The sequence below is a fragment of the Lynx rufus genome, unplaced genomic scaffold, assembly GCF_022079265.1.
Source record: "Lynx rufus isolate CCGP_SWC_20201006 ecotype Redwood Valley unplaced genomic scaffold, mLynRuf1.p SCAF_3, whole genome shotgun sequence".
In the NCBI taxonomy this organism is placed as follows: Eukaryota; Metazoa; Chordata; class Mammalia; order Carnivora; family Felidae; genus Lynx; species Lynx rufus.
This window is the reverse complement of record NW_025814845.1, coordinates 202,442,410-202,468,363: the sequence shown is the minus strand read 5'-3', so window position 1 is coordinate 202,468,363 and position 25,954 is coordinate 202,442,410. Positions and strand designations below refer to the sequence as shown.

General features: G+C 48.0%; 1 protein-coding gene across 6 annotated transcripts in view; it reads left to right on the top strand.

Annotated features, from left to right (window-relative positions):
* The window catches only part of FBXO25 (F-box protein 25), a 54,088-nt gene that overhangs the window by 14,628 nt on the left and 13,506 nt on the right, over positions 1-25,954 (top strand). For 3 of the 6 annotated variants that reach the window (XM_047091490.1, XM_047091489.1, XM_047091493.1), the window contains exons 3-5: positions 14,192-14,295; positions 15,202-15,251; positions 17,759-17,872. In XM_047091490.1, coding sequence (XP_046947446.1) covers positions 14,192-14,295; positions 15,202-15,251; positions 17,759-17,872 — 268 coding nt within the window. Of the gene's footprint in view, positions 1-14,191; positions 14,296-15,201; positions 15,252-17,758; positions 17,873-25,954 lie in introns of those variants that run through there. The other 3 variants (XM_047091492.1, XM_047091491.1, XM_047091494.1) reach the window with 2 other exon arrangements.

The following is a 25,954-nucleotide window of genomic DNA, read 5'->3' as shown; positions in this document are numbered from 1 at the left end:
CGCTCCCCCCATCAGGGTGTTGTTGCTACTCAGTGTGACATTTGGTGACAGATCTTGTAGGATTTTTGCAAAGGAAGGTATTGCAGAGGAGGGTCCGGATACTGTGTCTTTGAGAATTGGTAGCCTTTCCCATCAGACTGCACCGTGCTTAGTAGCTGCAGGCTCTGAGGAGGCCCCTGAGAGAAGGCAGTGCTCCTGTGAGGCTGAAGTGTGGTGGGGCGGGGGGGGGCAGCAATGTGGGGCTTAGCTCTGCCTTAACAGTGACCTTTCTAGCATCTTCTCCCTTTGCGTTTAGTTTATTAAACCTTTTCATTGCATTATTTTTATTGACATCTCATTGAACGTTGTTTCAAATCCCAGTTTCAATAATTTAAGGTTTATTTTGGTCATTTGCTTCTCAGTGGACATAGCAGTGGCGGGCATCGTAAATTTGGGGCTCCACAGAAAGTATTGTCAACTCTACTGAAAATACCAGTTCAGTTGTGGGTCCCCCGCCAAGGAAAAAGGAAAGAGGCCGTATTTTTGGTTCCGCTACGAGAATGCAAAATGGGTCTCTGATCACGAAGATGGATAGAGAATTCAGGAGATCCTCTGGTGCTTGAAGTCATACTTAACCAACTGAGTCAGCAGGCGCCCCAGGAAAGAGTCTTAAGCAGGTTGCACACTCGATCCCATGACTGAGAGGTCATGACTTGAGCCAGAATCAAGAGTCAGACGCTCAACTGACTGAGCCTCCTGGGCACCCGTATGTACAGCTTTTTAGTTTGATGTGTTCCACTTGTTTATTTTTGCTTTTGTTGCCCGTGCTTTTGGTGCCAGATTAAAAATCGTCACCCAGACCAGTGAATATCCAGGAGCTCACCCCTATGTTTTCTTCCAGGAGTTTTATGGTTTCGGGTCTTACGTTCAAGTCTTTAATCCATTGTGACTTAATCTTGGGGGGGTAAGGTAGTGATCCAGTACCCGTCTTTTGCATGAAGGTGTCCACTTCCCCAACACCATTTACTAAGGAGCCTCTTCTTTCCTCACTCTTGACTCCGTCGTTCTGAATTAATTGACCACGTATATGAGGGCTCATTTCTGCACACTCTGTTCTGTTCTGTTCTGTTCATTTGCATGCCTTTTATGCCAACGCTGTATTGAGTATTACAGCTTTGTGATATAGTTTGAAATCGGGGTACATGATGCCCCCAGCTTTGTTTTTCTTTCTCAGGATAGCTTTGGCTATTCACAATCTTTTATGGTTCCATATATGTTAGGGTTATTTGTTCTGCTTCTGTGAAATGTGCCTTTGGACTTTCGATAGGGATTGTGTTGAATCGGTAGATTGTCTTGGGTAGTGTGGACATGCTAACAATATTAGTTCTTTCAGTCTGTGAACACGGCATGTCTTTCGATTTATTTGTGTCTTCTTCAGTTTTTGTATTTTTTTTTTTTTTTAGTGTCCTTTGTTTTCAGCATACGTGTCTTTGACCTCCTCGATTAAATTTGTTCTTAGATATTCTTTTCGGTGCAGTTATAATTGGGATTGCTGTCTTAATTTTTCCTTTTGGTATCTTGTTATTAATATATGGAACCACAACAGATGTTTGTATATTGTGGATTAGGTGAGCACGGCTGAGCAGGCAGCACATACTGTGTCCTGGCTTAGTGACTGGCTTCAGCCAGGTGCAGTCAGAAGGTGTGGGTTCTGGACCGTTTGAGCTCTTGGTGAAGTCCCAACCCCCACTTGCTAGACTCAGCATTGTGATGACGGGAGCCGAGCTGCTAGGAGTTGGCGACCCCGTGGAGTTGGGGAGCAGAGCGGTCCCCGCTGGCAGCGGAGCTGAAAGACAGGTCCTTGTGACCTTGTGTGAGCCCTCAGCAGGATCAGGCCTACGTTTTCCCGCTTCTGACGGTAAGAAGGTTCCCCTTTGGTGAACGCCACCTGGAGTTTGGTTTTTATCATTTAATCTAGCGGATGTAGTTGGAATGTGTTTTGTTTTTGTGTTTGTTTTGTAGTATTTGTGGCCTTTTCAGAATGTGTATTTTGTGATTATGTTTTTAAAGTTTAACATAAATATTTTCTTTTTCTTAAGATTCCTAAATTTTTATAAGCTTCAGGCTCCACAATACCTGAGTTTGGTTTCGTTGGAGCAGGACTTTATTTTTTATTTTCTTGTTGTCACAAATGGCCGGATTTCTTTTTTATGGCTGAATGATATTCCAGTGTCTATGTGCATATGCGCACGTATGTACGTGTATATGTGTACACGTGCACACATCATCTTCAGTCAGTGGACACTCAGGCTGCTTCCATGTCTCGGCTGTTGTCAGTAATGCTGCACTGACTATACGGGTGCCACGTCTCTTCAAATTGGTGTTTTCTTGGAAACAAAACCAGAAGTGGAATTGCTGGATCATAGGGTATCTATTCTATTTTTATTTTTTTTTTAATTTTTTTTTCAACGTTTATTTTTATTTTTGGGACAGAGAGAGACAGAGCATGAACGGGGGAGGGGCAGAGAGAGAGGGGGACACAGAATCGGAAACAGGCTCCAGGCTCCGAGCCATCAGCCCAGAGCCCGACGCGGGGCTCGAACTCACGGACCGCGAGATCGTGACCTGGCTGAAGTCGGGCGCTTAACCGACTGCGCCACCCAGGCGCCCCGAGTATCTATTTTTAATATTTTGAGAAGTGTCCACACTGTTTTCCACAGTGGCTGCGTCAGTTCGCACCTCCACCAACAGTGCATGCAGGCTCTCTTTTCTCCAGGTCCTCGCCAACACTTGCTATTTGCCTTTTTGATACTAGACAATCTGACAGGTGTGCGGTGGTCTCTGATTGTGGTTTTGAGCGGATTTCCCTGATTACTGCTATACTGAGCACCTTGTAATATGTCTGTTGGCATCTGTGTGTCTTCTTTGGAAGAATGTCCATCCCCATTCTCTGCTCCTTTTTGAATTGGATTGTTTGGCCTTTTTTTCTTTTTCTTTCTTTTCTTTTTTTTTTCTTTTTTCTTTTCTTTTACTGAATGAGTTTTTAAAAACACTTTTTTATATTAACCTCTTATCAGATACATGATTTGCAAATATTTTCTCCCATTTGGAAGGTTGCCTTTTTATTTTGTTGATGGTTTTCTTTGCAGAAGCTTTTTGTTTTGATATGACCCACTGGTTTACTTTTGCTTTTTGGTGTCAAACCCAAAAAATCATTTCCAAGATGACCGTCAAGGAGTTTACTGCCTGTTGTTTTCTTCTAGAAGTTTTATAGTTTCAGGTCTTACATTTGATTCTTCAATCCGTTTTGGGTTAATTTTTGTGAATGGGGTAAGAAAGTGGTCCAGCTTCCTCCTCCTTGCATGTTGCTGTCCAGTTTTCCCAGCACCATTTACTGAAGGGACTGTCCTTTCCCCATTGGATATTCTTGGCTCCTTTGTCTTAGATTTATTGACCATGTATGTGTGGGTTTTTTCTACACTCTCTGTTCTGTTCCACTGACCCATGACCATCTTTATTTACTTATACTATTTTGTTCTGATTAGTATAGTTTTATAACATAGTATGAAATCAGGGAGCATGATGCTTCCAGCTTTGTACTTCTTTCTCAAGATTGGTTTGGATATTTGGGGTCTTTTGTGGTTATATATAAATGTTAGGATTGTTTATTTCTTTGAGAAATGTCATTGGAATTTCTATAGGGATTACATTAATTCTGTAGATTGCTTTCGGGTATGGACATTTTAACAATATTAATTGTACCTGTCCATGAACGTGGAATATCTTTCCATTTATATGTCATCTCCAGCTTATTTCATCAATGTCTTGTGGTTTTCTGTGTACAAGTCTTTAATCTCCTAGGTTAAATTTATTTCTAGGTATTTTATTCTTTTTGGCACAATTAATTGTAAATGAAGCTGTTTACTGAATTTTTAAATTTATCTTCTTGAGAGTTCCTTATTAGTGTTAGAAAACATAGATTTTTATATATTTGTATCCTACATTTTTCTGACCTCATTTATTCTAATAGTCTTTTGATGGAGTCTTCAGGGTTTTCTACGTATAAGATCATGTTACCAGGAGCTAATGACGGTTTTACTTCTTTCTTTACAATTTGAATGCTTTCTATTTCTTTTCTTGCAAAATTAGAAAGGACTTCCAGTCTAATGTTGACTAAAAGTGGCAGAAGTGGTGGCTATCCTTGTCTTGCTCCTGGTCTTAGAGGAGAAGCTTTCAGCTCTTCATTGAGTATGATGTTAGCTGTGGGCTTGTCATATATGGCCTTTATTATGTTGAGGTAGGTTCATCTGTACCCTCCTGAGAGTTTTTGTCCTAAATGTTTGTCGGATTTTGTCAAATGATTTTTGTGCATCTGTTATGTTGATCATATGATTTTTATTCTTTGTTTTGTTAATGTAGTATGTCACATTGATGTGCAGATGTTGAACCATCTTTGAATCCCTGGAGTAAATCCCATTTGATCATAGTGTATAATGCTTCTAATGTTATGTTGACTTGCTTTGCTAATATTTGATTAAGGGTTTTGCATCTATATTCATCAGGGATATGAACCTGTAAGTTTCTTCTCTCATGCTGTTCATGTCCAATTTGGTATGAAAGCACTGCTGACCTCTAAAACTGAGTTTGGAATCATTCCTTCGTGTCTCCCTCCCCCTCTCCCCCTCTCCCCCTCTCCCCCTCTCCCCCTCCCCCTATGTTGAAGAAGTCCCTCAGGCACTTCTTGTAAGGCTCATCTAGTGTGATGAGCTCCTGTAAGTCCTGCTTGCCTAGGAAACCATCTCACCTCCGTTCTACAGGACAGCTATGCAGGGTACGGTAATCTCAGTTGGCGTTTTTTTCTTCCAGCACTTTGAATACATCATGCCCCTCCTTCCAGCCTGCGAAGTTTCCACTGAAAAGTCTGTGGGAGTCTTACAGGGTTTTCTTGTATACAACCAGTTGTTTTTCTCTTGCTGTTTTTAAAATTCTTGCCCTGTCCTTAAGTTTTGACAGTTGAATTACAATGTGTCTTAGTATGGATCTCTTTGAATTCATCTTACTGGAACTCTCTGGGCTTCCTGGGTCTGGATGTCTGTTTCTGTTCCCAGAGTAAGGAGGTTTTCAGCCATTGTTTCTTTTTCTTTTTCTTTTTTTTAAGTAGGCTCCACGCCTAGCACGGATCCCAATGTGGGGCTTGAACTCATGACCCTGAGATCAACACCTGAGCTGAGATCGAGTTGGACATTTAACCAACTGAGCTACCTGGGACCCCTAGCCATTGTTTCCTGAACTTTTTTGCCCTTTTTCTCTCTGTTCTCCCTGTAATGAGAATGTTGCTCCACTTCCCTTAAGCTCTCTTAATTATTTTTCATTCTTTTACCTTTTTTGCTTCTCTGATTGGGGGAGTTCCATTGCCCTGTCTTCAGAGTTCACTGATTCTTTCTTCTGCTTTCCTTTAGTCTGCTGTATTTTTCCATTCAGTTATTGTATTCTTTAGCTCTGGATTTCTAAGTACTTTTGTATATTTCTGTTTCTTTCTTGAGATTCTTTCTTCATTTTTCCTCCAAGCTCAGGGAGCATCTTTATGACCATTATTTTGAACTCTTGTATCAGGTAAGTTACTTATCTTTGTGGTACTAAGATTTCCTTAGGTTTTATCTTGTTCTTTTGTTTCAAACATATTACTCTGTTTCTTCATTTTGCTGGACTCTCTGTGTGAGTTTTATGCATTAGAGGAAACCGCCACCTCTCCCAGGCTGGAAGGGTTGGTCTTATGTAGGAGTTGCAGCTTCTCAGTCAACCCTGCCCTCAGTCTTGATCACCTCTCACATCTTTGTGATTGTGCAGGCAGCCTGCTTTATTCTTAATGGCTCCCCGTAGTTGAGTGCGTCAAGACCAGTCATTGTTCCAAAGGGGAGGATCTCAACCAGCACATTGATTCTGATCGATGGGAGGCCAGCCCCTTGGGCAGCAGTTTGTAGAGTAGGCAAGTATATCTGGTCCTGTGAGCCCCCAGCTCGAGCCATGCTGGCTACCCAGAGCCAGAAGATCTAGGGGTGCCTCTGGGGTGGGAGCACAGCAAATAGCATGTCTGATGAGTGTACAGGCTCCTTTCCAGACCTAACGTGAGGCAGGAGAGCACAGAGATGTCGCCCGCCAGCTTCTGTCTCTGGAGAGTGGATCAGTAGGCCTCGAGATGTGTGTTATGTGCCTGCCCCCCCAGGCCAGTGCCTTATAAAAAAGCACATGAGCCTCGTTCACAGAAAGTCTGGGCACTTTCTAGCCAGCTACGCCTGTGCTGGGCCCCAGGGTGGGAGAGTCTGCACGTTGGAGCTCTTTCAGAGCCATTCCTCTGTTAGCTACAGCCTTGTGTCCATGGATTGAGCCCTGTTGGCATTCAAAGCTAGACATTTTGAGGGCTTGTCTCTCAGGTGCAGGCTGTAAAAATTGGGGTTCCCAATGTCAGGTTCAAATCCTTTGCTCCTCAGGACAGGCTTAGGGTTGTGAGTTCCCTCCTGATTGTGTGTCCCTGTGCTGGGGGTGGGGTTTACAGTGACGTATCTCAGCCTCGCCCACCTGCTTCCATATAGGTTTTTTCTCGTTCATTCCATGTGTTGAGAGTTACTCAGCCTTCCCCCCCCCCCCAGGGGAAATTGTTCCCTGTGTCACAGATTCGATATATCCAAGGGAGGCATTGAGTTCAGAGTCCTCCTGTGTTGCCATCTTTAACTAGACCAGAGGCAGTTTTCATGAGGCTTTATGATGGGTTTTAGTATCAGGATGAGATGCTCTCCCTCGTTACTATTCTTGTTCACAATTGTCTTCTTTTTCTTCCTTGCTGCTGCTTCTTAAGTAGACTTTATAATTACCTGCCCTACTTCTAAGGGAAAAAAATCTGATAGTTTTTTAAAAATATAAGTTTAGTAAGACACCAATAAAAAATATCAGTTTTATTTCTTGTAACTAATTTACAGTGTTTTATAAAATAGTCCTTCACAGGTTTTAAAATTTTCTGTTTGCATTTGTAATTTTCTTCTCATTCTGTAATTTAAGTATTTGTACTCTTATTTTTCTGATAAGCTATCTTGTGGTGTACCTTGCTGATTGTTTTCTCTAGAGAACTAGCTTTGGATTTATTTTTTAGTGCCACCATTTTTTCTACTTACTGGTATTTGCTTTTATCTTTAGTAATTCTTTTCCTAGCTTTTTGAATTGTATGTTCAAATTATTTACTTTCATTAAGTTGTTTTTATCAATATCTGTATTTAATGCTATAATTTCCCTTGACGGTTGTTTTTCTTGGGACCCATAAATTCTGTTTTTCACCATCTTTTCATAGATGTGTTTCTTGTATTCAGTATTTGCATTTGATTTTGTTCTGTGGGCCGATCCAGAGCTCTCGTCCTTCTGATGGCTGCGCCTTGCACACTTCCTGCTGTCTGGTTTAAGTTCTCAGTGTTTCAGATGTAACTGTGTGTGTATCTCGGTGCCTGTGTACAGTCTTCCCTACACACACAACAAAGAGCCTGTCATCTCGTGTCGCCTTTACTCTTTCAGTATTGGGGAAGGTTTTTCCCCCTCATTTTCACCTTTACAGTAACACCTTTATATTGTACCCTTGGTTCCTTCTGTTCTGAATGCCGACTGTTGGCTCCTACGGTAACTGATAACTGCAGTTAGCTACTGACCTCTGTCCCCGCTCCCTGTCCCCTCTGCCACACTTTTCGTGGTGGTTCTCTGTCTACACTGAGATAACCATACACACTGTGCTGTTGTTCTGCACATAAATACATCTGATTTGCTCAACAGCTGTTTGCCTCTGCCTCTCTGGTCCTGTTGGTCTCTAACAATCCACTCTGTACTGGGTTCTGTAGTGGATTCCTCACTAAGCTTCTGGGCCCACTATTTCCCGTGTTGGTGCACGTTCATAAATTTCACTGTGGCCTTGACCCTGAGAGTCGGTTTACCTAGATAATAGGTGTGTGGCTCACTGAGTTTGTCTCCTGAACCTGTTCCAGGGATGTGCTCCCTTGGCACAGAACTGCTGTCATCTCTGCATCATGCGTTATGGACACAGGTTCTGAACTTAAGTGGAGAGGAATTGATCGGGTTCGTAGCTGCATGGATATCACCACCAGTGCTGGTGAGTCTGTCTGTCAGGTGGACAGCAGGCAGGAGGTGATGGTCAGCACTGTGTGCAGGTGTCAGGGCCAGAGGGCACTGCCCCACCCGCATTGCAGCCGCGGGAGCTGGACTGCCTGAGCGCCCTGCGCAGGGAGCTCCACTCTGAACCTCTGAGAGACCGTGTTTCCTTCGCAAGAGCACATGGTGTGTGCAGGCTGGGGCTTCTCCTTGCTGGGCGAACCGTGAGGCTGAAAGGCTCCCGCCTGCCCAGTGTGCTCCACGGAACACGCCTGCCTCACGGTCCTTGAGGGTGTTGGGTACGAGATTTAGCAATATTGTTGCTAAAAACTGAAAACAGTTTTTCATCATTTCTTTTTATTTTTTTAAATGTTTATTTATTTGTTTTGAGAGAAAGAGAGCGCCTGAGCAGAGGAGGGGCAGAGAGAGGGAGAAAGTGAGAATCCCAAGCAGGCTCTGAGCTGTCAGCGCAGAGCCTGACATGGGGCTTGAACTCACAAACCGTGAGATCATGACCTGAGCTGAAATCAAGAGTCAGAGGCTTAACTGACTGAGCCACCCAGGCGCCCCAGCTTTTCATCATTTCTTAAAAACAAATAAATTCAACTTTTTCTTTTAAAATCTCTTTTTGTAAGACAGACTAATAATCTGATGTAATAAAGTGACTTTAAATAGATAGATGAGTAAATGTGGGTGTTTGGCTAGCAGGAGAAGATACTATAACCCTTGATCTGTTTTGGAAAATGTGTGGATAAAAAGCTGAGTTTAATAGGCAACCACTGAGGAATCGATGTGTAAGGGAAAACAGTAATTAGCAGCTGTTAGAGCAGAGTGTGGTGCATCGGGGACAGGAGCTGACATGCCGTCCAGTTCCTGCTGGGATTCTGAAAGAGATGCCAAAGGAGGCCACCTGGGGACCACGTATTAGTGACTGTGCACGAGGGCTTCACTGTGTTTTGTTTGGGTAAAAATGGCCACATTTTGGATGTGATGTTTGCTTTGGTTTATAAAATGTTTCTCATGAGGCAGTGTCTGCAGGGTTTTTCTCTCCCAGTGTCTTCTGTATTTAATAGTAGAATTGATAGCACATATGTGTTTTCAAGGTTAATATCAACCTGAACTAATTTTAAAAGATTGGTAACTGCCCTCATTTTCTGTGGCTGCCATAACCGTGAAATCAGCAGCCTAAGACAAGACAACAGATTTTAATGGTTTTGGAAGCCAGAAGTCCAAAGTGCAGGTGTCTACAGGCTTTGGGGGGCGGGGCGGGGCTCTCCAGGTTGTGGCATTTGCCAGCAATCTCGGCATCCCTTGGCTTGTGGCCACATCACTCCAGCTGCTGTCTCCACTGTCACACAGCCTTGTCCCTGTCTGTCTCCCTGTGGCCTCTCCTCTTCTTATAAGGGCACCAGCCATTGGATTTAGGGCCCACGTGGTTAATCCAGGATGATTTTTATCTCGGGGTCCTTCACTTGAATATGTCACCAGGGATCCTTTTTCCAAATTAGGTTGTGATTGGGATTGGTCCTGGGCCACGGTGGCGACATAGGGAGACCCTGACTTCACCTCCTCCAGGACACCCCAAACCCACCGCTATTAACCCAGCAATTCCTGCTGAGGAAGAGCTGAGGGCTGACTGAACAACTTCTGCACCACGGAAGATAGAGACTGTACAGGGAAGGGACCCCACCCCCAGGCTGTGGGCCGCAGTGGGCAGGGACAGTGCTGAGGGACCTGTAGCACATTTGTCTGTTTTGAGCTCTGAAAAAAGGTGCGGTTTAAAAGATGAGCTAGTTTATAAAAGAGCCATCCTTAAAATTTTACCCAACAGTGGCGAGCTGCTGGAACTCTCTGGGTCTGAGGAGCTGTGAGTCCTATGGTTTATGTTCCCCCGACCTGGAGAGTGTGGGTGGGGGTTGGGTCCAGAAGTCCTCACTGGCCACTGGCCCACACCAGCAGCCCTCCTCCTGCACAGTGTGCCCCAGGAGGCTCCAGACCCGCATCACTTTGGCTTCTGATGCTGGCTGGGCTGCTCCAGGGCCCCCCAGCTGATGCTCGCTTTGGCTCCAGACCCCCTACTGGGGCACCCCCTGCACCAAGCACCAGCCTGCACCCACAGCACCTTCAGCTGTCTCGTCACGATGCCCTCTGTGTGGAGAGCCCAGGGACCACCCCAGCCAGTGCCCACTTCTGCTCTTGCAGTCCCCAGGGCCCTCCATCTGCACTCCCCCGACCCTGGCCACTCTGCCGGGGTACCCTGCCGGCTGTGCACAGCCTGGGGCACCCTGGTTGACACCCACTTCAGCCATCCTGCCAGAGTCCCTGCTGCACGGGGAGCCTCAGGGCTGTCACAGCCCACTGCCATTTCTGGCCATCCTGCCAGGGAGCCCCTGCTTAGAGGGCCCCGTGACCCTAGCTCACACTGGCCAGAGCTCCGGCCAGTCAGCCAGCATCACCAGACACATAGTCTACCCAGGGGATGATCATATGCAGAACCTTTCCCTCAAGGTTAGGACAATGAGCCTAATTCAGGAAAACACAAAGTCAAGCAAAAGGGGGAGAGTGAGGAATATGTTCCAAAAGAAGGAACAAGACAAAACCTTGGTGAAAGGACTAAATGAAACAGTGGTAAGCAGTGTGTCTGATGAAGAGTTGAAAGTAACAGCCGTAAATGTGCTCACTCAGCTGGAGAGAAGGGCGGATGAACTCGGTGAGACCTTCAGCAGAGGCAAAAAATATAAAAAAGAACCAGTCAGAGCTGAAGAGTACAGGAACGGGGGGACTCCACACCAAGGGAGTGGTTGCAGAAGAACACCGTGACATGGAAGACGGAATGGAAAACACCCAGGTGGTTTTCAAAAATGAGGTTAGGTTAAGGGGTCTCTTGACCAACATCAAGCAAACGAATGTTCTCACTAGAGGAAGAAGAGCTGGAGCAAGGGGCACAAAACCTTCATGAGGACAGTTAGGGTCACAACCGCAGATGTCGGGGTCAGCACTTGGACATGTTCTGGAGGGCCTCTAATCAACCCAATGCAATAGTGGACACACCTGGTTTATATAAGGTTCTCATTTCAGGCAGTGGGATCAGAGCAGGTGCTACAGTTCCTAAGGAAAGTCCTAGGAATGAGAAAAGGTACACGCTACCTTGAATTCTGTGAGTCCATATTGTACTCAAGGGAAACGGCACACGCCGGACATCTGTGGTGCTGTGGTGTGCTGGGGGGAAGACAGGGTGCACACAGGAGATCTGTGGTGTGCTGGGGGGAAGATGGGGTGCACACAGGAGATCTGTGGTGTGCTGGGGGGGAGATGGGGTGTGCACTGGAGGTCTGTGGTGCACTGGAGGGAAGACAGGGTGCTCACAGGAGATCTGTGGTGTGCTGGGGGGAAGACGGGGTGCACACAGGAGACCTGTAGCATGATCAGGGAAGATGGGGTGAACACCAGAGATCTGAAGCACCCTTGGCGGGAGGAAAATGGGTGCACACTGGAGATGTGTGGCACACTGGGTGGGGGGGAAGGGAACGGTGCATGCGGTCGATCGCTGTGGGTCTGTAGCGTGCTGGTGGGGGGAAGACTGGGTGAATCAGAAGGGGCAGGGAGTTGGTGACGCAGATGCAGTTCCAGATGGGCTTCTGGGTTGGATGTATGACTTGTCCAGGCGATGGGAGCAGCAGGGGCCGCCAGCAGCGGTGTGCACACTGGGACGTGCCAGGTGGCTGGCCGGAGCTCCTCCGTGAGGACACCAGTCACAGTGGGACTGGGTATCATCCTGGCCTGCTTGCTCCTGAGATCATGTCCCACTGGGGTTTACACTGTTTAATCAGAGGTGGGTGAGGGGGCTGAGCAGTAGGTGAAGAGAGGGTCGATGTGTGGTGGCCTCGTGTTCCTGCGGCTTTGCAGCTGTCCCTACTCCCTCCCTGCTCACCCTCAAGGATAGAGGCTGGGTTCCTAGTAAGTGAATCCCCACCCCCTCCCCAGCCCAGCAGGTGCACTCTGCTTTCTGACTCTGCGGGTTCCATGGCCCTGTGTCCCTCAGAGACTCGGAATCACTCGGGGTTTGTCCTTTTATGACCCGTCTCCTTCACCTCCTATGACGTCCTTAGGGCTCACCCACCATCTAGGGTGTGCCAGGATTTCCTTCTGCTGTAAGCCGAATAATGCTGCACTGTGTGTGTGGACCATGTTTCGTTTGGCTTGTCCATCTGCCTGTGCACAGGCATGAGGTGCTTTCATCTTCCAGCCTCCGTGAGTGTGGGCGTGCAGACATGTCCTGGAGACTCACATCGTTCAGGCACACGCTGTGCAGTGGGACTGCTGGGCCGTCCCGTGGATCTGTGCTTACTTTCTTGAGGAATCACTGCGAATATGTGTTTTCTAAAGAGGCTGCCCTTCTTCATTCCCACCAGAACAGGGGGCTCTGGTTTCTCTGTGTCCTTGTCAACACTTGTTATTTTCTGGGCAATTTATAGTAGCTGTCCTACTAGGTGTGAGACGTGGCGGGGTGGTGCCGTGTCTGGTGCAGATCCCAGGGGCCTGACCGAGGTCTGCTGGGCTCCTTCACTGCCCACACAGCCAAGCAGGTTGACTCCATGTTCCGCGTACTCCAGTGTGGGGAGCCCAGGGGCCCCAGTCCACACCACCTGTGGTCCACCTGCTGGAAGGACATGGCTCATGCAACCAGTCCTGCCCATGTGTCCCACGAATGAAAGGGGACCGTTCCTCCCTACAGGTGTAGGAGGATCTGGGGGCCACCCTCCAGGGCAGAGTCTGGGGTGCCACCCAGGCCTGCCTCCTCTGCTCCCCCTGTGCTGCCTCTGTCGTTCCTGGGGCATACTTTGTGGAGAACAGCAGCTGTATGCTTTTCCTTGGTGTGGTCAAGATTGTAGTTAGAAAAGCCAAGCTGCACAGCTTTGAAAGCTTCCGTGTTCAGGATCTGAATCAATGACAACCAGCCAGTGTAAGATCAAAGATGCGACACAAGGACCCACCAGCTTCGACGAGTTGGTGTTATTTAACGCCCGTGCTGAATGGAAAGCTTTTGCATGTTTTTGTAAACACACTTGTGCTCATCTTGATGATTTACAACTATCCGCAGTGAGGTTTAAGTCTGTTTTGACTGTGATGAATAGATTCCCTTGGCACATGCAGCTGGTTAGTGCAAGGAGCCTCATGCGGCCTTCTTATTGAGCGAGCTGGGGAAGCAGCGGTGCTAGTCCTCAGCTCGGGCATGGGGCCGGGACCTCCGCCAGCCAGCCTTTCCCTGATTGCAGACCAAAATCAACCCAACGCCAGTGTGTTGAAAATAAAAATTGTGTGCGTCTTTACTCTTGAGGCGTTTTAAGCTATTTTATGTTATTTTTAGAACTATAAATTATCTTTTGAAAGAAAGTGTGTTCAGGTTGTTAGGTTACCTCTTTAAATTTTGTTTCTGTGTTTTAGCCAAAAAGAAAAGAAAAATTGGGAAGCTCTTAATTAGATGTATTTAAAGTGGAGAAAGGAACATTTTCATTCCCCTGGCTTCAATTAGGTGCCCTAACAGCGTTATTTGGTTGATGCTAAGAAAATGCTCCTGTGTGGTAGTGGTTCTGGGGAAGTCTTGGAACATGTGGGAGGCCAACAGACATGTTGAGTGTGTGTCCTCAACACCGGAGCAGGGAAATGGCAAATCACGTCAGTGCTGGCCATCATGTTCCCCCATTACCATTTCTCCAGAGCGTTTATGATCTCTGTGTTGTAGTAAAGTGCTCTGAAGTCTGAAACCACCTTGGTTGAGCCAGAGAGAGAGAGTCTGAAACATATTCGGTCCTTCCTGGCAGCACATTTTCAAAAGAACCAGGAGAAATCTCAGATTTCTCAAATCAAAAAATACACGAGGCATTAGCCTTGTAATTTCAAACCTGTGATATGCTGCTTTTGAAAGTTACTGGTTGCTTTCAGAATTTAACACAATCTTTATTTTGGTCTCCTGAATTGCAAGCCAATATTATCTTTTTTTTTAATAAAAGAAAAGTCAAATGAAGATAATCCCTGTAAAAGTATCTAATAAAATGTGTCTTTATTTCAGTATCTTAAATAGTGACGATGAAGAAATATTCAGTAACGAAGAGCAGGAATACACATCCAAAAAGAGGAAAAAGGATCATTTTAGAAACGATACAAATACTCAATGTAAGATCACTTTTATTAATAATTTTATGACTTTTTACATGTTTACTATTATTGATCTACTACATCGTTTGACAGTGCTGTCTTAAGAAATAAGAGGTGATATGTGAATGGCCACTATATCCAGTGTTGCCCACTTAGTCATCAGACTGTTCACAGCTTAACCATTTCTTTAGTAAGCTTTGCAACAACAAAAGATAACAAAACCCACAGAACAGCTCATACGTCCGAATGCCTGAGCATGTTCGTGGTTCAGTGCACCAGCTCGCTCCCACACAAGGAGGCCTGACCGCAGGACGTCTTGAGTGTGGGCTTGTGTCCAGGAGACCCCAGGCAGAGGTGGATTAGGAACACCCAGAAGTGTGTAGGCTGGGGGCAGGGGGGACGGATCTGGGAGCCTGGTGGCAGTACCTCCCCTGCGTGACAGGCGCCACTCTGCTCTGCAGCACAGAGGGAGGCATGAGAACAGTTTGGGGGTAATCAGGCTACTGACCAAGATAGGGTCTTATAGATACCAGCATCATCATGGTCCTTGAAGCTCTGGGATTTGAGGTATATGAAAAAGGCAAGAAAAGAAGAATTTTTATTAGGAGACATAAGAATTAACAATCACATTTTTATAGTCTTATGTTTTGGTATTATTGCCGTTGTTCAGACGCTATTTTCTTCTAAGTTACTAAGACGTGGTGCTGTCTTAAATAATTTTTCATGTAAAGGTGTTTCAGCACCTCTTACACTGATGTTAGGAAACAAAGTAATTCTGTTTACGTTTAACCAGGTGAAAGCATCTCTTATCTATGTGATGAGTCACATAATTTTGTTAGCATGTGCAATTGTTGGAAGTTCCTTAAAAATCTTCACTTTGAATGATTTGCCAGGTTTTAAAAACAAAGTTAATTTTTATTCTAGGTTTTTATCGTGAGAAATGGATCTATGTCCATAAAGAAAGCACGAGAGAAGTAAGTATTCTGTTTTAAGTAAGAGTATATTTGGTATTGTTTTTGTTGAAGACATAATGTCCTATTAAATAAACGATTTCTTTTCCAGTATGAATCTACAGTTCACATTCTAGTAGGTGAAAACATAGGATCTTTGAAGCAGTGATTCGCGTGTGCGCGTGCGTGTGTGCATGCACACGTGTACGTACCTGTGCACATGCGGTGTGTGGTTAGTGCCAGTACAGATCTGAATCAGCAGAAGGGCTGTTTTGGAACAAGTGTGGACCTTCAGACAGTTTGACGTTTTTCCCCATGACTCCCCAGAAACTGTTGATGAGAACCTGTGGTACTGGTGGGATGTGTATCCTTGTTGTCGTGTGCCGTGGCTGGTGGGAGCCTTGGTGCGCACCGCCCCGTCGAGTACGAGCAGGACATTGTGGTCAAGTCTGAGCTTCGGGAGCAGGGTGAGCCACGCCCCTGTGTCCTCTAGTTGGCTGCAGCTTTTCCTTGAGCCGTAAACAGTTGACTTCAACTCTGCTTCCGTTTTCTCTGTTTAGTATCCAGGGAAGCCTCCTTCCTTTTGCATTCTCAGAATCCGCATTTGCCTTATCCTGCCGCTGCCGGGAGAATAATTTAGGGAGCAGATGTTTAGTATATATTTAAGTTAAATGTCCCAGAGGTGTTATTAGTGGATGTTCTGAAACTAGCCTGGCTCCCGATAGGCTTCCGGGTTGGCTTCTGAAACAGAAGATACATTGGCCCTGTCGGGTGCTGGTTCATACTGTCACATGTGGTCTGAGACAGTGCTCAGCTCACGGCCACTCTGAGTGAGACACCATCAGAAGAGCCTGTGGCAGAATCTGAGGAGCGTGAGCTTCTGAAAGACTGTTTAATTTTTCGTTTGCTCTGTATTGCCACACTGTATCCGTTTGGGATAGCGTGAACAACAGGGGGCGTTTGTCATGAGTCTGCAGAGCTGTGGCAGGGACACAGGCCATCTCAGGAGGGTGTGGGGTCGTGACTCCCAGCCAGCCCCTCTCCCTGCACGGCGGCGTGCATCTGTACATTTAGCGCCAGCTGTGGCTGCCCCACAGCCTGTTTGCGGCTCCACGTGTGGTTCTGGGCCCCCACACGGGTGGGTGGGCTCACGTGGTCCAAACTGTGTTCTGCAGTCTGTGAATCAGATTTAATTCCTCAGAATAGAAGAGGCTGTTGTGACATGGTGGCTACCTGGAAAGGCGTCTGTGGCCATATAGGCATTTAGAGCTGTGTTGGTTGAGAAGACAAAGGAATTAACGTGGAAGTATCAGCAGTGATTGATTTCAGATTATAATCTATAATTACTCTTTGCTTCCTGCACAACTCCCAGGAAAATATTGTGCCTGTAGCAGATACTCCTCAATAACAAGTATTGTGTTCTTTAATAACAACTATTGTGTGTGAACATAATAGGACTGTGCTTTGGGTTCTGCACACAGTAGGAGTGTGCTTGGGGTTCTGCACACAGTAGGAGTGTGCTTGGGGTTCTGCACACAGTAGGAGTGGGCTTGGGGTTCTGCACACAGTAGGACTGGGCTTGGGGTTCTGCACACAGTAGGAGTGTGCTTGGGGTTCTGCACACAGGACTGGGCTTGGGGTTCTGCACACATTAGGACTGGGCTTGGGGTTCTGCACACAGTAGGAGTGGGCTTGGGGTTCGGGTGCAAAACCAAATCCTCCTTTGCGGGGCATCTTCCATCAGATGCTGCTCTGCCAGCCCCTTCCTGCCTCGTTAGGATGAGAGGGAGAGGGTGCCACCTCGTGTTTCTAGGGTTATCAGCAGCTCATCTAACCCCACAACTGCGAATTGAAAAAATCTATACTCTCGGTACTTGAGACACAGAAGATCGAGTGGAACTGACTCCTGAAACCCACGGTACGGGTCTCTACAGACTGTAGAGTGTCAGGTGCGTCGTGAAGGACAAACAGCTGAGCTACATGGCACTGCTTTCAGTACTGAAAACGATTCCGTATTTCACCTGTTTCCTTGTACTCTGGGCCGTGTGGGTCTGATGATTGGCTCCTGGGTTTCGGTGCCCAATATCCCCTGCCCCCACTTGGAAATTGCACGCGGTGCCCTCAGCCCTGGGCCTTGTCCTCTGTCCTGTGTGGCTGAACGCCTTCTGGAGCTGCGGGGGGATTGGGCGCCTCAACCCGGGCCTCTGTAACCTTCTGGTCTTCACGACAGCCCGGCAGATGTAGGCGCTTCATGATACACGTTGCATTGTGACTTCAGCCCCCCACGTGTTCCAACAGGAGAAATCAACAAGATATGTAATATTTGTGTCAACAGTGGTATAAAATGGCAGCGTGTCACGTCTTGAGTATAAATGGCTTCCGCTGAGCATTGCTGTTTCTCTCCATGTTCATCCGAATATGGAATAAATCATAAAAACAAATGCCCTTTGCCGAAATTCAAAAAAAATTTGCACTGACTCATTCACATTAACTGACTTGATTTTGACTAATTGACTAATTATGGATTTCAGCTGTTCTGTGTCTGTTTCCAGAGGCACGGCTATTGTACTTTGGGAGAGGCTTTTAATCGCTTAGACTTCTCCAGTGCAATTCAGGATGTTCGGAGGTTCAATTACGTGGTCAAGGTAAGTCTTCTGTTTCAAAAGCCATTTTGATGACACTTTATTGCCTGGTTTTTGAGGTGACGGGTGTACAGGTGTCTAAGCACGTCTGGCAGTGGTGCAGATGGCAGCAGAGAGCACGGGGAGGCATTGAGGAGAAAACAGAAGTAACGGGGGTTTCGGGTGCCCTGTGTCCCACGTGCTTTCTTCTGGGCTGCCCTGCACTGCGGGTTCACCGGCCACACGCACCGGGCGGTCTGGTCTGTTGGGGTCATTGCAGTCAGAGGGACAGAGGGAAGAGCAGGTCTTTCGTGAGACTCTGACCTGATGATGTCACATGCGTTTTGTACTTGGTGTTTGTCGTAAGCGTGACAACAGGCAGCAAGCTGGTAGGAGAAAGGGGTTCATCAGAGTAGATCTCCACAGAGGCCTTGAGTGTGTGGATTGTCTACTCGTAGAAGGAGTTTCTGTCTTGGCTCAAAAAGAGCACGTGTCACCTGTAATGTTGTAGGCAAAGTGTAAGTGATGGTTTGTGATGCTGTTAATTTTGGGTTTTTAAATAGGGCTGTGACACACTGGAAATATTTCCCTAGTAACAGCTCTTAGGAAGTTAAAAGCGTGAGCGGAAGGACAAGAATATTGGGGGTTAAATAACTTGACACCTGAGGTAATGGTACCTGCTTGGTTTGGCCGTGGTCACAGTTGGCCAGGGCATCGAGAGTGACCAGCACGTGGGGCCCCATGGCCGGGAGGTTCCAGCACCAGGGCCAGAGTATGTTCTGAGTTGTCACCCAGGTGTACACACTGGCCATCGGGGCGTGGCTGCTGCTCACCTCTTCTCCAGGTGAGGTGCTGGCATGTGACCCAGCCCCGTCACGGTGGCAAGAATCCAGGGTCCAGGAAAACCATACGTCTGCACAGGGGTCTGTTTTCCTGTAGGTATTTCCCCATGGTGCTCTTTGTCTCTCTCTCTCTCTCTCTCCCTTTTTTTTTTTTTAATATTTATTTATTTTTGAGAGAGTATGAGTGGAAGAAGGGCAGAGAGAGGGAGACATAGAATCTGAAGCAGACTCCAGGCTCTGAGCTGTCAGCACAGAGCCAGATAGATGTGGGGCTCGAACCCACAAACTGCGAGATCATGACCTGAGCTGAAGTCGGACGCTTAACCGACTGAGCCTCCCAGGCGTCCCCTCATGGTGGTCTCCCAAAGTTCAGATCCTGCTGTGTTGTTTCGTCCTAGCCATTCTTAACAACTACCCCCCCCCCGCCCCCGACCAGAGAGTTCACTTGTGCTGGGGTACTGGAAATTGGCAGCCAGGCAGAGACGGGGGGTGGTGGGGGACAAAAGGGCTCTGTGTGGTCAGGCTCAGACATTTCCAGAACTGGGCCAGGTGCTGTGACGGGGGAGGGTCCGTGGACTGCGGTCAGACGCCTGCATTTCCGTTGCTCAAACCCCTCATGAACTTTTTTCTCTGTATGCTGCACTCTTATCTGCTCAGAAACCTTTCTTCACACGTCCTTCATCTTTCTGAAAATGAAAATACCTACTTTAGCCTCATCCTAAACAGTAAACCTGTGAAACTGTGAATTTTCTCCCTAACACATAAAAAAAAATGCATACGTATAAAATTAAAACGTACTGTCCACTGCCAACTGCCGTGGTTTCGTGCAGTTGGCAGTACTGGGCGTGTCCTTGTTGCCCCCGGGGGCAGTGTCATAGGGACCTGGTGACCTGGGGAGGTGGTGGGGGAGGCCCCCAGGGGCAGTGCTCCCAGCCTCAGTGGCTCCTCCTGCCCGCAGGGCCTCCCGGCTCCATCACTGCCCAGCGAGAATCCTTGCCTTCTCACCTGCCCCCCTGCCCTTCACATCCCCCTCCAAAGACCCCTCGCTTATGCCCACCTTCCACTAAAAGCAAAGGCACAGAACTGGCCCTCCGGCACCTTTTCTGCCCACACCAGCTCTCCTGCCCTCTCCTAGTTGCGGTCTGGGTTTTCACCCCGGGACCCCCCGCCAACCCCACCAGCTCCACTCCGCTAGCTGCCACCTTCTCCGTGGAGATGCAGGGCCTCCACACGCTTGGCCGGGAGGCGCTTCCCTTGTTGCCCAGCGGGTGCGTGCGCCCCAGGGAGGGGCTCGCGGGGTGCGTGTGTGCGCCCCAGAGAGGGGCTCAGGGAGTGCATGTGCCCCAAGGGGTTCATGGGGTGTGTGTGCCCCAGAGAGGGGTTCGTGGGGCTTCATTACCTGCACTGATACAGCCAGTTTTGCCCGCAGGAGCCACTGCTTGATGTTTCTGTGCTGCTTTAAATGTTTGTAGCAATGCTTTCTACGTCGGCAGCTAAGAGGATTGTCTTGGAGTTGTCAGTCGGGTGATCTCCTGTAGTTGATGCTGAGCAGTCCGCCCTCGTCAGTGTTGTTAAAATAAACCAGATGTGAAATGCTTCATTGTTTCCTTAGGTTTCCAGTGGCATTCAGTGATGTTTTCCTTGAAAATTTGCAAAAGGAATTCAGAGTTTGTACTTCTCGATATTCCATGAGATCCCTTTGTTTCCCTAAAATTAGCAAATTTAAACTGAGACTAATGAATAATTATTACACGTCTTCTGAATAAAAGTTTTGTGTTCAATTATGGACTGTTTCTGTTGCCAAAGTGAAAGTAAGCAGTTGGAGTGGGGGTATAGCCTTCATTCTCACCTTGGCAGGAATGAAAATTCAGTATCCTCTAAAAAACAAATTCAGACTCAATTGTCCTCTCCAGTCCTGTAGGTAACGGGGGTAAGCCATTCTTGGGATTATCTGTGAAGAAATATTTGAAACGTAGGGGTGCCTGGGTGGTTCAGTTGGTTAAGCGTCCGACTTCAGCTCAGGTCATGGCCTCGTGGTCTGTGAGTTCGAGCCCGGCATCGGGCTCTGTGCTAACAGCTCAGAGCCTGGAGCCTGCTTCAGATTCCATGTCTCCTCCTCTCTGTGCCCCTCCCATGCTCATGCTCTGTCTCTCTCTGTCTCTCGATAATAAATAAACATTAAAAAAATTTTTTTAAAAATTGAAATGTTTTCATATCTAGATTACTTTAATAATTTTTCAAAATTTCAGTCTGATTTTGAGGAGTAAGTTGTTTATCTGAGCCGCATTCACTCAACTTTATGAAGGAGAAGAAAAATTAACTTTAGGTGCTGTGTGTGTCCAATACCTGTGGCTGACGTGGAACAGAGGCTGAGCTGAGCGTCACTTCTGCACCCGCGTGCTGGTGGGGCCCCCAGGGAGACCCGTGAGCGGGTATGGGCTGCGTATCGTAGAGCTCCAAGTGCGGGATGGGGTCGGCCCCCTCCTCCTGCACCAGGGCAGGTCTTGACTTTCCTGTCCACGCAGCTGGGGAGCAGGACAGCACTTCCTGCTCTGGGCTGACGCCCGTGTGCACCAGCACTCACGCCTCCCGCACTGCCCAGCTGTTTGCATACTTGAGAAACCATGGCCCTTCGCCACCACTGTCTGCTCTGTCGTCATGAGGGTGCTGCCGTACGTCAGTGTCAGGCTGATGGGTTATCGGTGATGGCAGATTGCTCTTAAATCCTGGCTCTAATCCACAAACACCTTCTTCTTGTTTTAATAGTTTGTGAAAATTGTCCTGGCCTGTTACTAAAGAGCCTTACCATAATTTACTGAGCTGTTAAATTTCTTCACTCCCAGAAAATCAATGCAACCTGAAATGTTTTCACTTACTAGTAATTTTCCTCTCATTAAGTGACTGTCCCCAGCTATTATTTCATAATATGGCCTGAGAAGTTTCCTTATTGATGAAGAAATAAAGACAAGTCAAGATGCAGCTTACATCTGACCCCTGGTGAGTGAACGGTTCTTAATACCTGGTCCATAACCCAGCTCAGTTTCCATTTACCCCATTTGTAAATCATGTACAAGGTGATGCATTTCTGGTCAGTTTTATGAGCTTACCTTCTTTAAGATAAAGACTCGGATTTAGTGGGATTTTGAGAATTCTACTTAAGAAAATTAAGCACACATTTGGAAACCCACCAAACCAGCATTTCAGAGACTCTTGTAAAGCAGATTCCATTCACACTGTGCGGTAAACACTTGTGCTCTCTGGTGGTGAAGCCACATTTCCGGGCCAGTTCAGTGTGGCTGGTCCCTGCCCCCCGGTCAGCGTCTGGCTTCTGCGTGGGCAGCCTGTGTGTGCCCGTTTGGTCATTGCTTCAGAGCCTCTGAGCCTCAGTCATCACCGCCCAGGTCCCCATCTGGAGCCCCAGGAGCGTGGGGACTTGGTCTGCCTTGCTCACTGCTTTGTCCCCAACGCCCTTCCTGTTTATCCTTCTCTTACTGTTGGCAAGTAGTTTTATTGTTTGTGTCTTTTGTTTAAAATTGTATACTACTAAAACAGTATCAGAAAGCACATAACTTTGAGAAACTCCTGTTTTATATCGGTATTCTGTGAGACACCTGCTTTCAGTCGAAGGAAGCGCTCTTCAACTCGCTTGACATTTTGTTCTCAGTAAAATTAAGTTCGACCTTGTAGCTCTGACATTTTAAAGCAACGTAGCATAAACTGATGGTCATGGTTGTGCACTGGGAACGTAGGCTTTGGTTCTTTAGACAGTGAGTCCTCCCAGTGAATGCACGTCACCCAGAAATCCACAATGTCGTTCTCCTGGGTCTATGGGCTGCGGCCTCGGCTTTAATCTTCAACTGTCCACACGCTGATCCTGTCAGTGAGATGACCTGTGTGAGAATCAGAGCCGCCAAGGCTCCCTTTAATGAGGAAGATTATAAATTGTGTAACGGTATAACATAGATGAAATAGCAGTCTTTCTTTCTGCCGGTTCGAGAAATCTGTGAATAAGATGCGAGTCCATGGGCTATTAGTCCAAGGAAAGTGGAGAAAAGGGATATTGCAAGCAGTAGAAATCCTGACTCACAAACCATCTGCTCAAGCTGGTTCCCAAATGGGAGGCTTGGTTTTAATGCAGCCTGTGTCAACTGTGATGCCCATTGGCCCTTGAGCAGAGGGATGGGGTCCCAGGCCTTGGCCGCGTCTGCCAGACGCCCTCCCTGGGATTCTGCACAGACTGCCCTGTCGCATCCAGGGTTAGGGTAACGGTTCTGCTCCTGCCTGTGACATCTGGTTAGAACTCTCTGCTCTCACAGAGTTTCGGCCATGCTCCTATATTGTTAAATGCTGTGAAATTGAGAAGACTTCTAAAAATCAGATCATGAAATTCTAAGTCACTGAGGGCTGTTTGAACCTGGCAGTTGGGGGCAACGGCCTGGGTTTGAAAGATGCCTGTGCACAGGTCCTGGCTCTGCTCCCTGTGATGTCACTTTCCTGAGCTCTGTGGACGGTCCCAGTCATGCCCCCCCGCCCCAGGGTGCGGTGAGAGGCCAGTGACATCAGGCCCCACAGACAGTGTCTGTGGTCATCACTCTGCTTTCCAGTGATTGTGAACGTGCTGGTGGAGCAGTGGCGTGGCTGTGCCCGTGAAGAGTGTCCCATGTAAAAGTCTGGAACAGACTTCGTTTAAACAGGAAACTTATTGGCCCTTTTTGTTGGTCTTTCTGCACCTCCCTGTGCTCGTGTGATCATTCAGAAATACCTGTACACGTGGAGCCTTGAGCTTTCTCTCAGAGCCATGGTTAATCAGGAGTGCACCCTGGCGCTTTATTTAGCTGAATTCAGTTCTAGTTTTGTTACATTCTGACAGAGTTGGACCCTAAGTGCTCTGTGGCTTTGAAATGTGTTACATTTTCCTTTGTGGCCATTTTCGTAATTGATTTTTGTAAGGGTTCTCTTGACCCATGAGAAAAATCCACATTCTCTATTTGAAGGATGTAATTTTTCTCTGCTTATATTTAAACAAGATTTGGTGGTTATGTTAATCCTTCCAAAGCTTTCTCATTTTGAATTTTCAAATTTGAAGAGATACATAAAAATCTCCATAACAAACTTTCATGGGGCGCCTGGATGGCTCAGTCGGTTGGACGGCCGACTTCAGCTCAGGTCATGATCTTGTGGTCTGTGGGTTGTGGTCTGTGCTGACAGCTCAGAGCCTGGAGCCTGCTTCTGATTCTGTGTCTCCCTCTCTCTCTCTGCCCCCTCCCCTGCTTGCTGTCTGTCTCTCTGTCTCTCTCTCAAAAATAATAAACATTTAAAAAGAAAAACACCAAACTTTCATTAAATTTGCAACAGATTTTCTTCGTATATCTAACTAAATAAAGGCTAATGTTTCATTGTATTTTCTTTGTAAATTGTATCTTTTGCCCTTTTATCTTAATTACCATTTTAAGTTTTATTTTGAGAGGCAGAACATGAGCAGGAGAAGTGCAGAGAGCGAGAGAGAATCCCAAGAAGGCTTCACCCTGCCAGTGCAGAGCGTGACGAGGGGCTCGAACTCACCGTGAGATCGTGACCTGAGCCAAACCTAAGGGTCGGACGCTTAACTGACTGAGCCCCCCGGACACCCCTAATTACCATTCCAGCCTGAAGTGTCACTTGTCACCCGTTACCATGGCTGCTCTGGTTTTCCTTGGGTTTGCACAGGCCCATGTGCTGGTCTCTGGCAGGTGTCCGTCCATCCTCCAGCCCCTGTGAGTGATGGCCCGGTCTGTCTCATGTGGATATTTTACACGATAGTGGAAAACCGTGGTGGTGGTGGTGGGGGGTGCTTGGGAAGACGCAGCCCCACGGACCCTGGTCCCCACGGGGAAGGAGCGCTCATGAGGGCAGGAGGCCTCCAGCTTGGCCTCAGCGTGTTCTCTGCTCTGAGGTTGCTGAGGACCCCGGAGACACTTCACTTACAGGAGTTGTCTCAGTCGATACTGCGTAGAGATAAAAACAACTGTTACTTCTCTGTGTAAAAGTGAAGAGTGGGCGGCACTCCCTTTGCGAGCCTCCTTCGTGTCTGTGGCCGCACCCCATCCAACTGCCCCTGGAGCCCTTCATCACGCACCCCGGGAGTCTGGCCGACTTGGAAACCTCACAGTGGCATCTGGGGACATGGACAGACTGCTGGGTGGGGCGCTCCCCTCCTCTTCCCTCTGTGCTCTGGGGAGCAGAAGAGACGTGTGTCTGCATGGCTGGTCTGTGTCTCCGAGGCCCCGTGTTGTGGCAGCGGGACCCTGTGTTTAGTAGCGATGCCACGCGGGCAGGTTGTCTGCAGGGCCGTGGCGCGAGGTCTGGGAGGCCGCGGTGGCTGGAGACCTGTCACTGGTGCAGCACTTCCTGGAACAGAGCCCATCCCTTCCTCCCAGTTGGCCTGAATTCTGTCTAATGTGGTTCTAAACTCAGGAGAAAGCGGGTGTTGTTCAGCCCCACGGTGCTGGCTGTGAGGACTTTCAAACTAGGAAGATGCTCAGCAGTGAGCAGGTCAGGAGCAGGAGCCGAGGGGCTGGATCGTCTCAGACACGTCTGGTGTGATCGGCTAGGACCTGTAGGCCCCGCCCTGACGTGTGTGTGTGTGTGTGTGTGTGTGTCTGTGATCGTGGCAGCGGAGCACACGTGTGTAAGCATGTTAGAGATGGGAGGATCTCATCCTTGTAACGCCTGGTTTGGACTTTAGCGGCCTCCCTGGATTCCTTTTCTCCCTCTGGACACCGGCACGGTGAACTGGAGGGAGGGTGGAAAATCCACGTTCCGGGACACAGGAGGCGGGTGTTCACGCACTCTGAGGCGGGTTCACGCTTGCGGAAAGCAGCCGAGATTGGGCAGAGACGGTGCAGGAAGCCGGGAACAGACGTGTTCCGACCGGGGGTGGGGGCAGGTGTGGGGGCCACCAGAAGACACTCGTGCCGGCGCCGGGGAGGCCTGGCTGTGGCCCCCAGAGAATCCCGTTTGGGGCCTGCAGGAGCGGGGGGGGGGGGCCCTGCTGAACAGGCCCTGCAGGAGGGAGCGCGCGTCTCTCAGAACAGAGTGGGAGGGGGGCGTGGAGAGCCTGTGGCGCCCCCGCCGGTGGGAGTGAGACTGTGCAGGCAGACCCCGGTGGCGGTGCCGGAATCGGACGGGGCTGTCGTGGGAGGCGGCAGTGGGTGGGCCGGGGGCCAGAGAGACGCTGAGGACGGTGACAGGCCAGGGGCCAGCGCGGCTCCTGCCTCCCCATCAG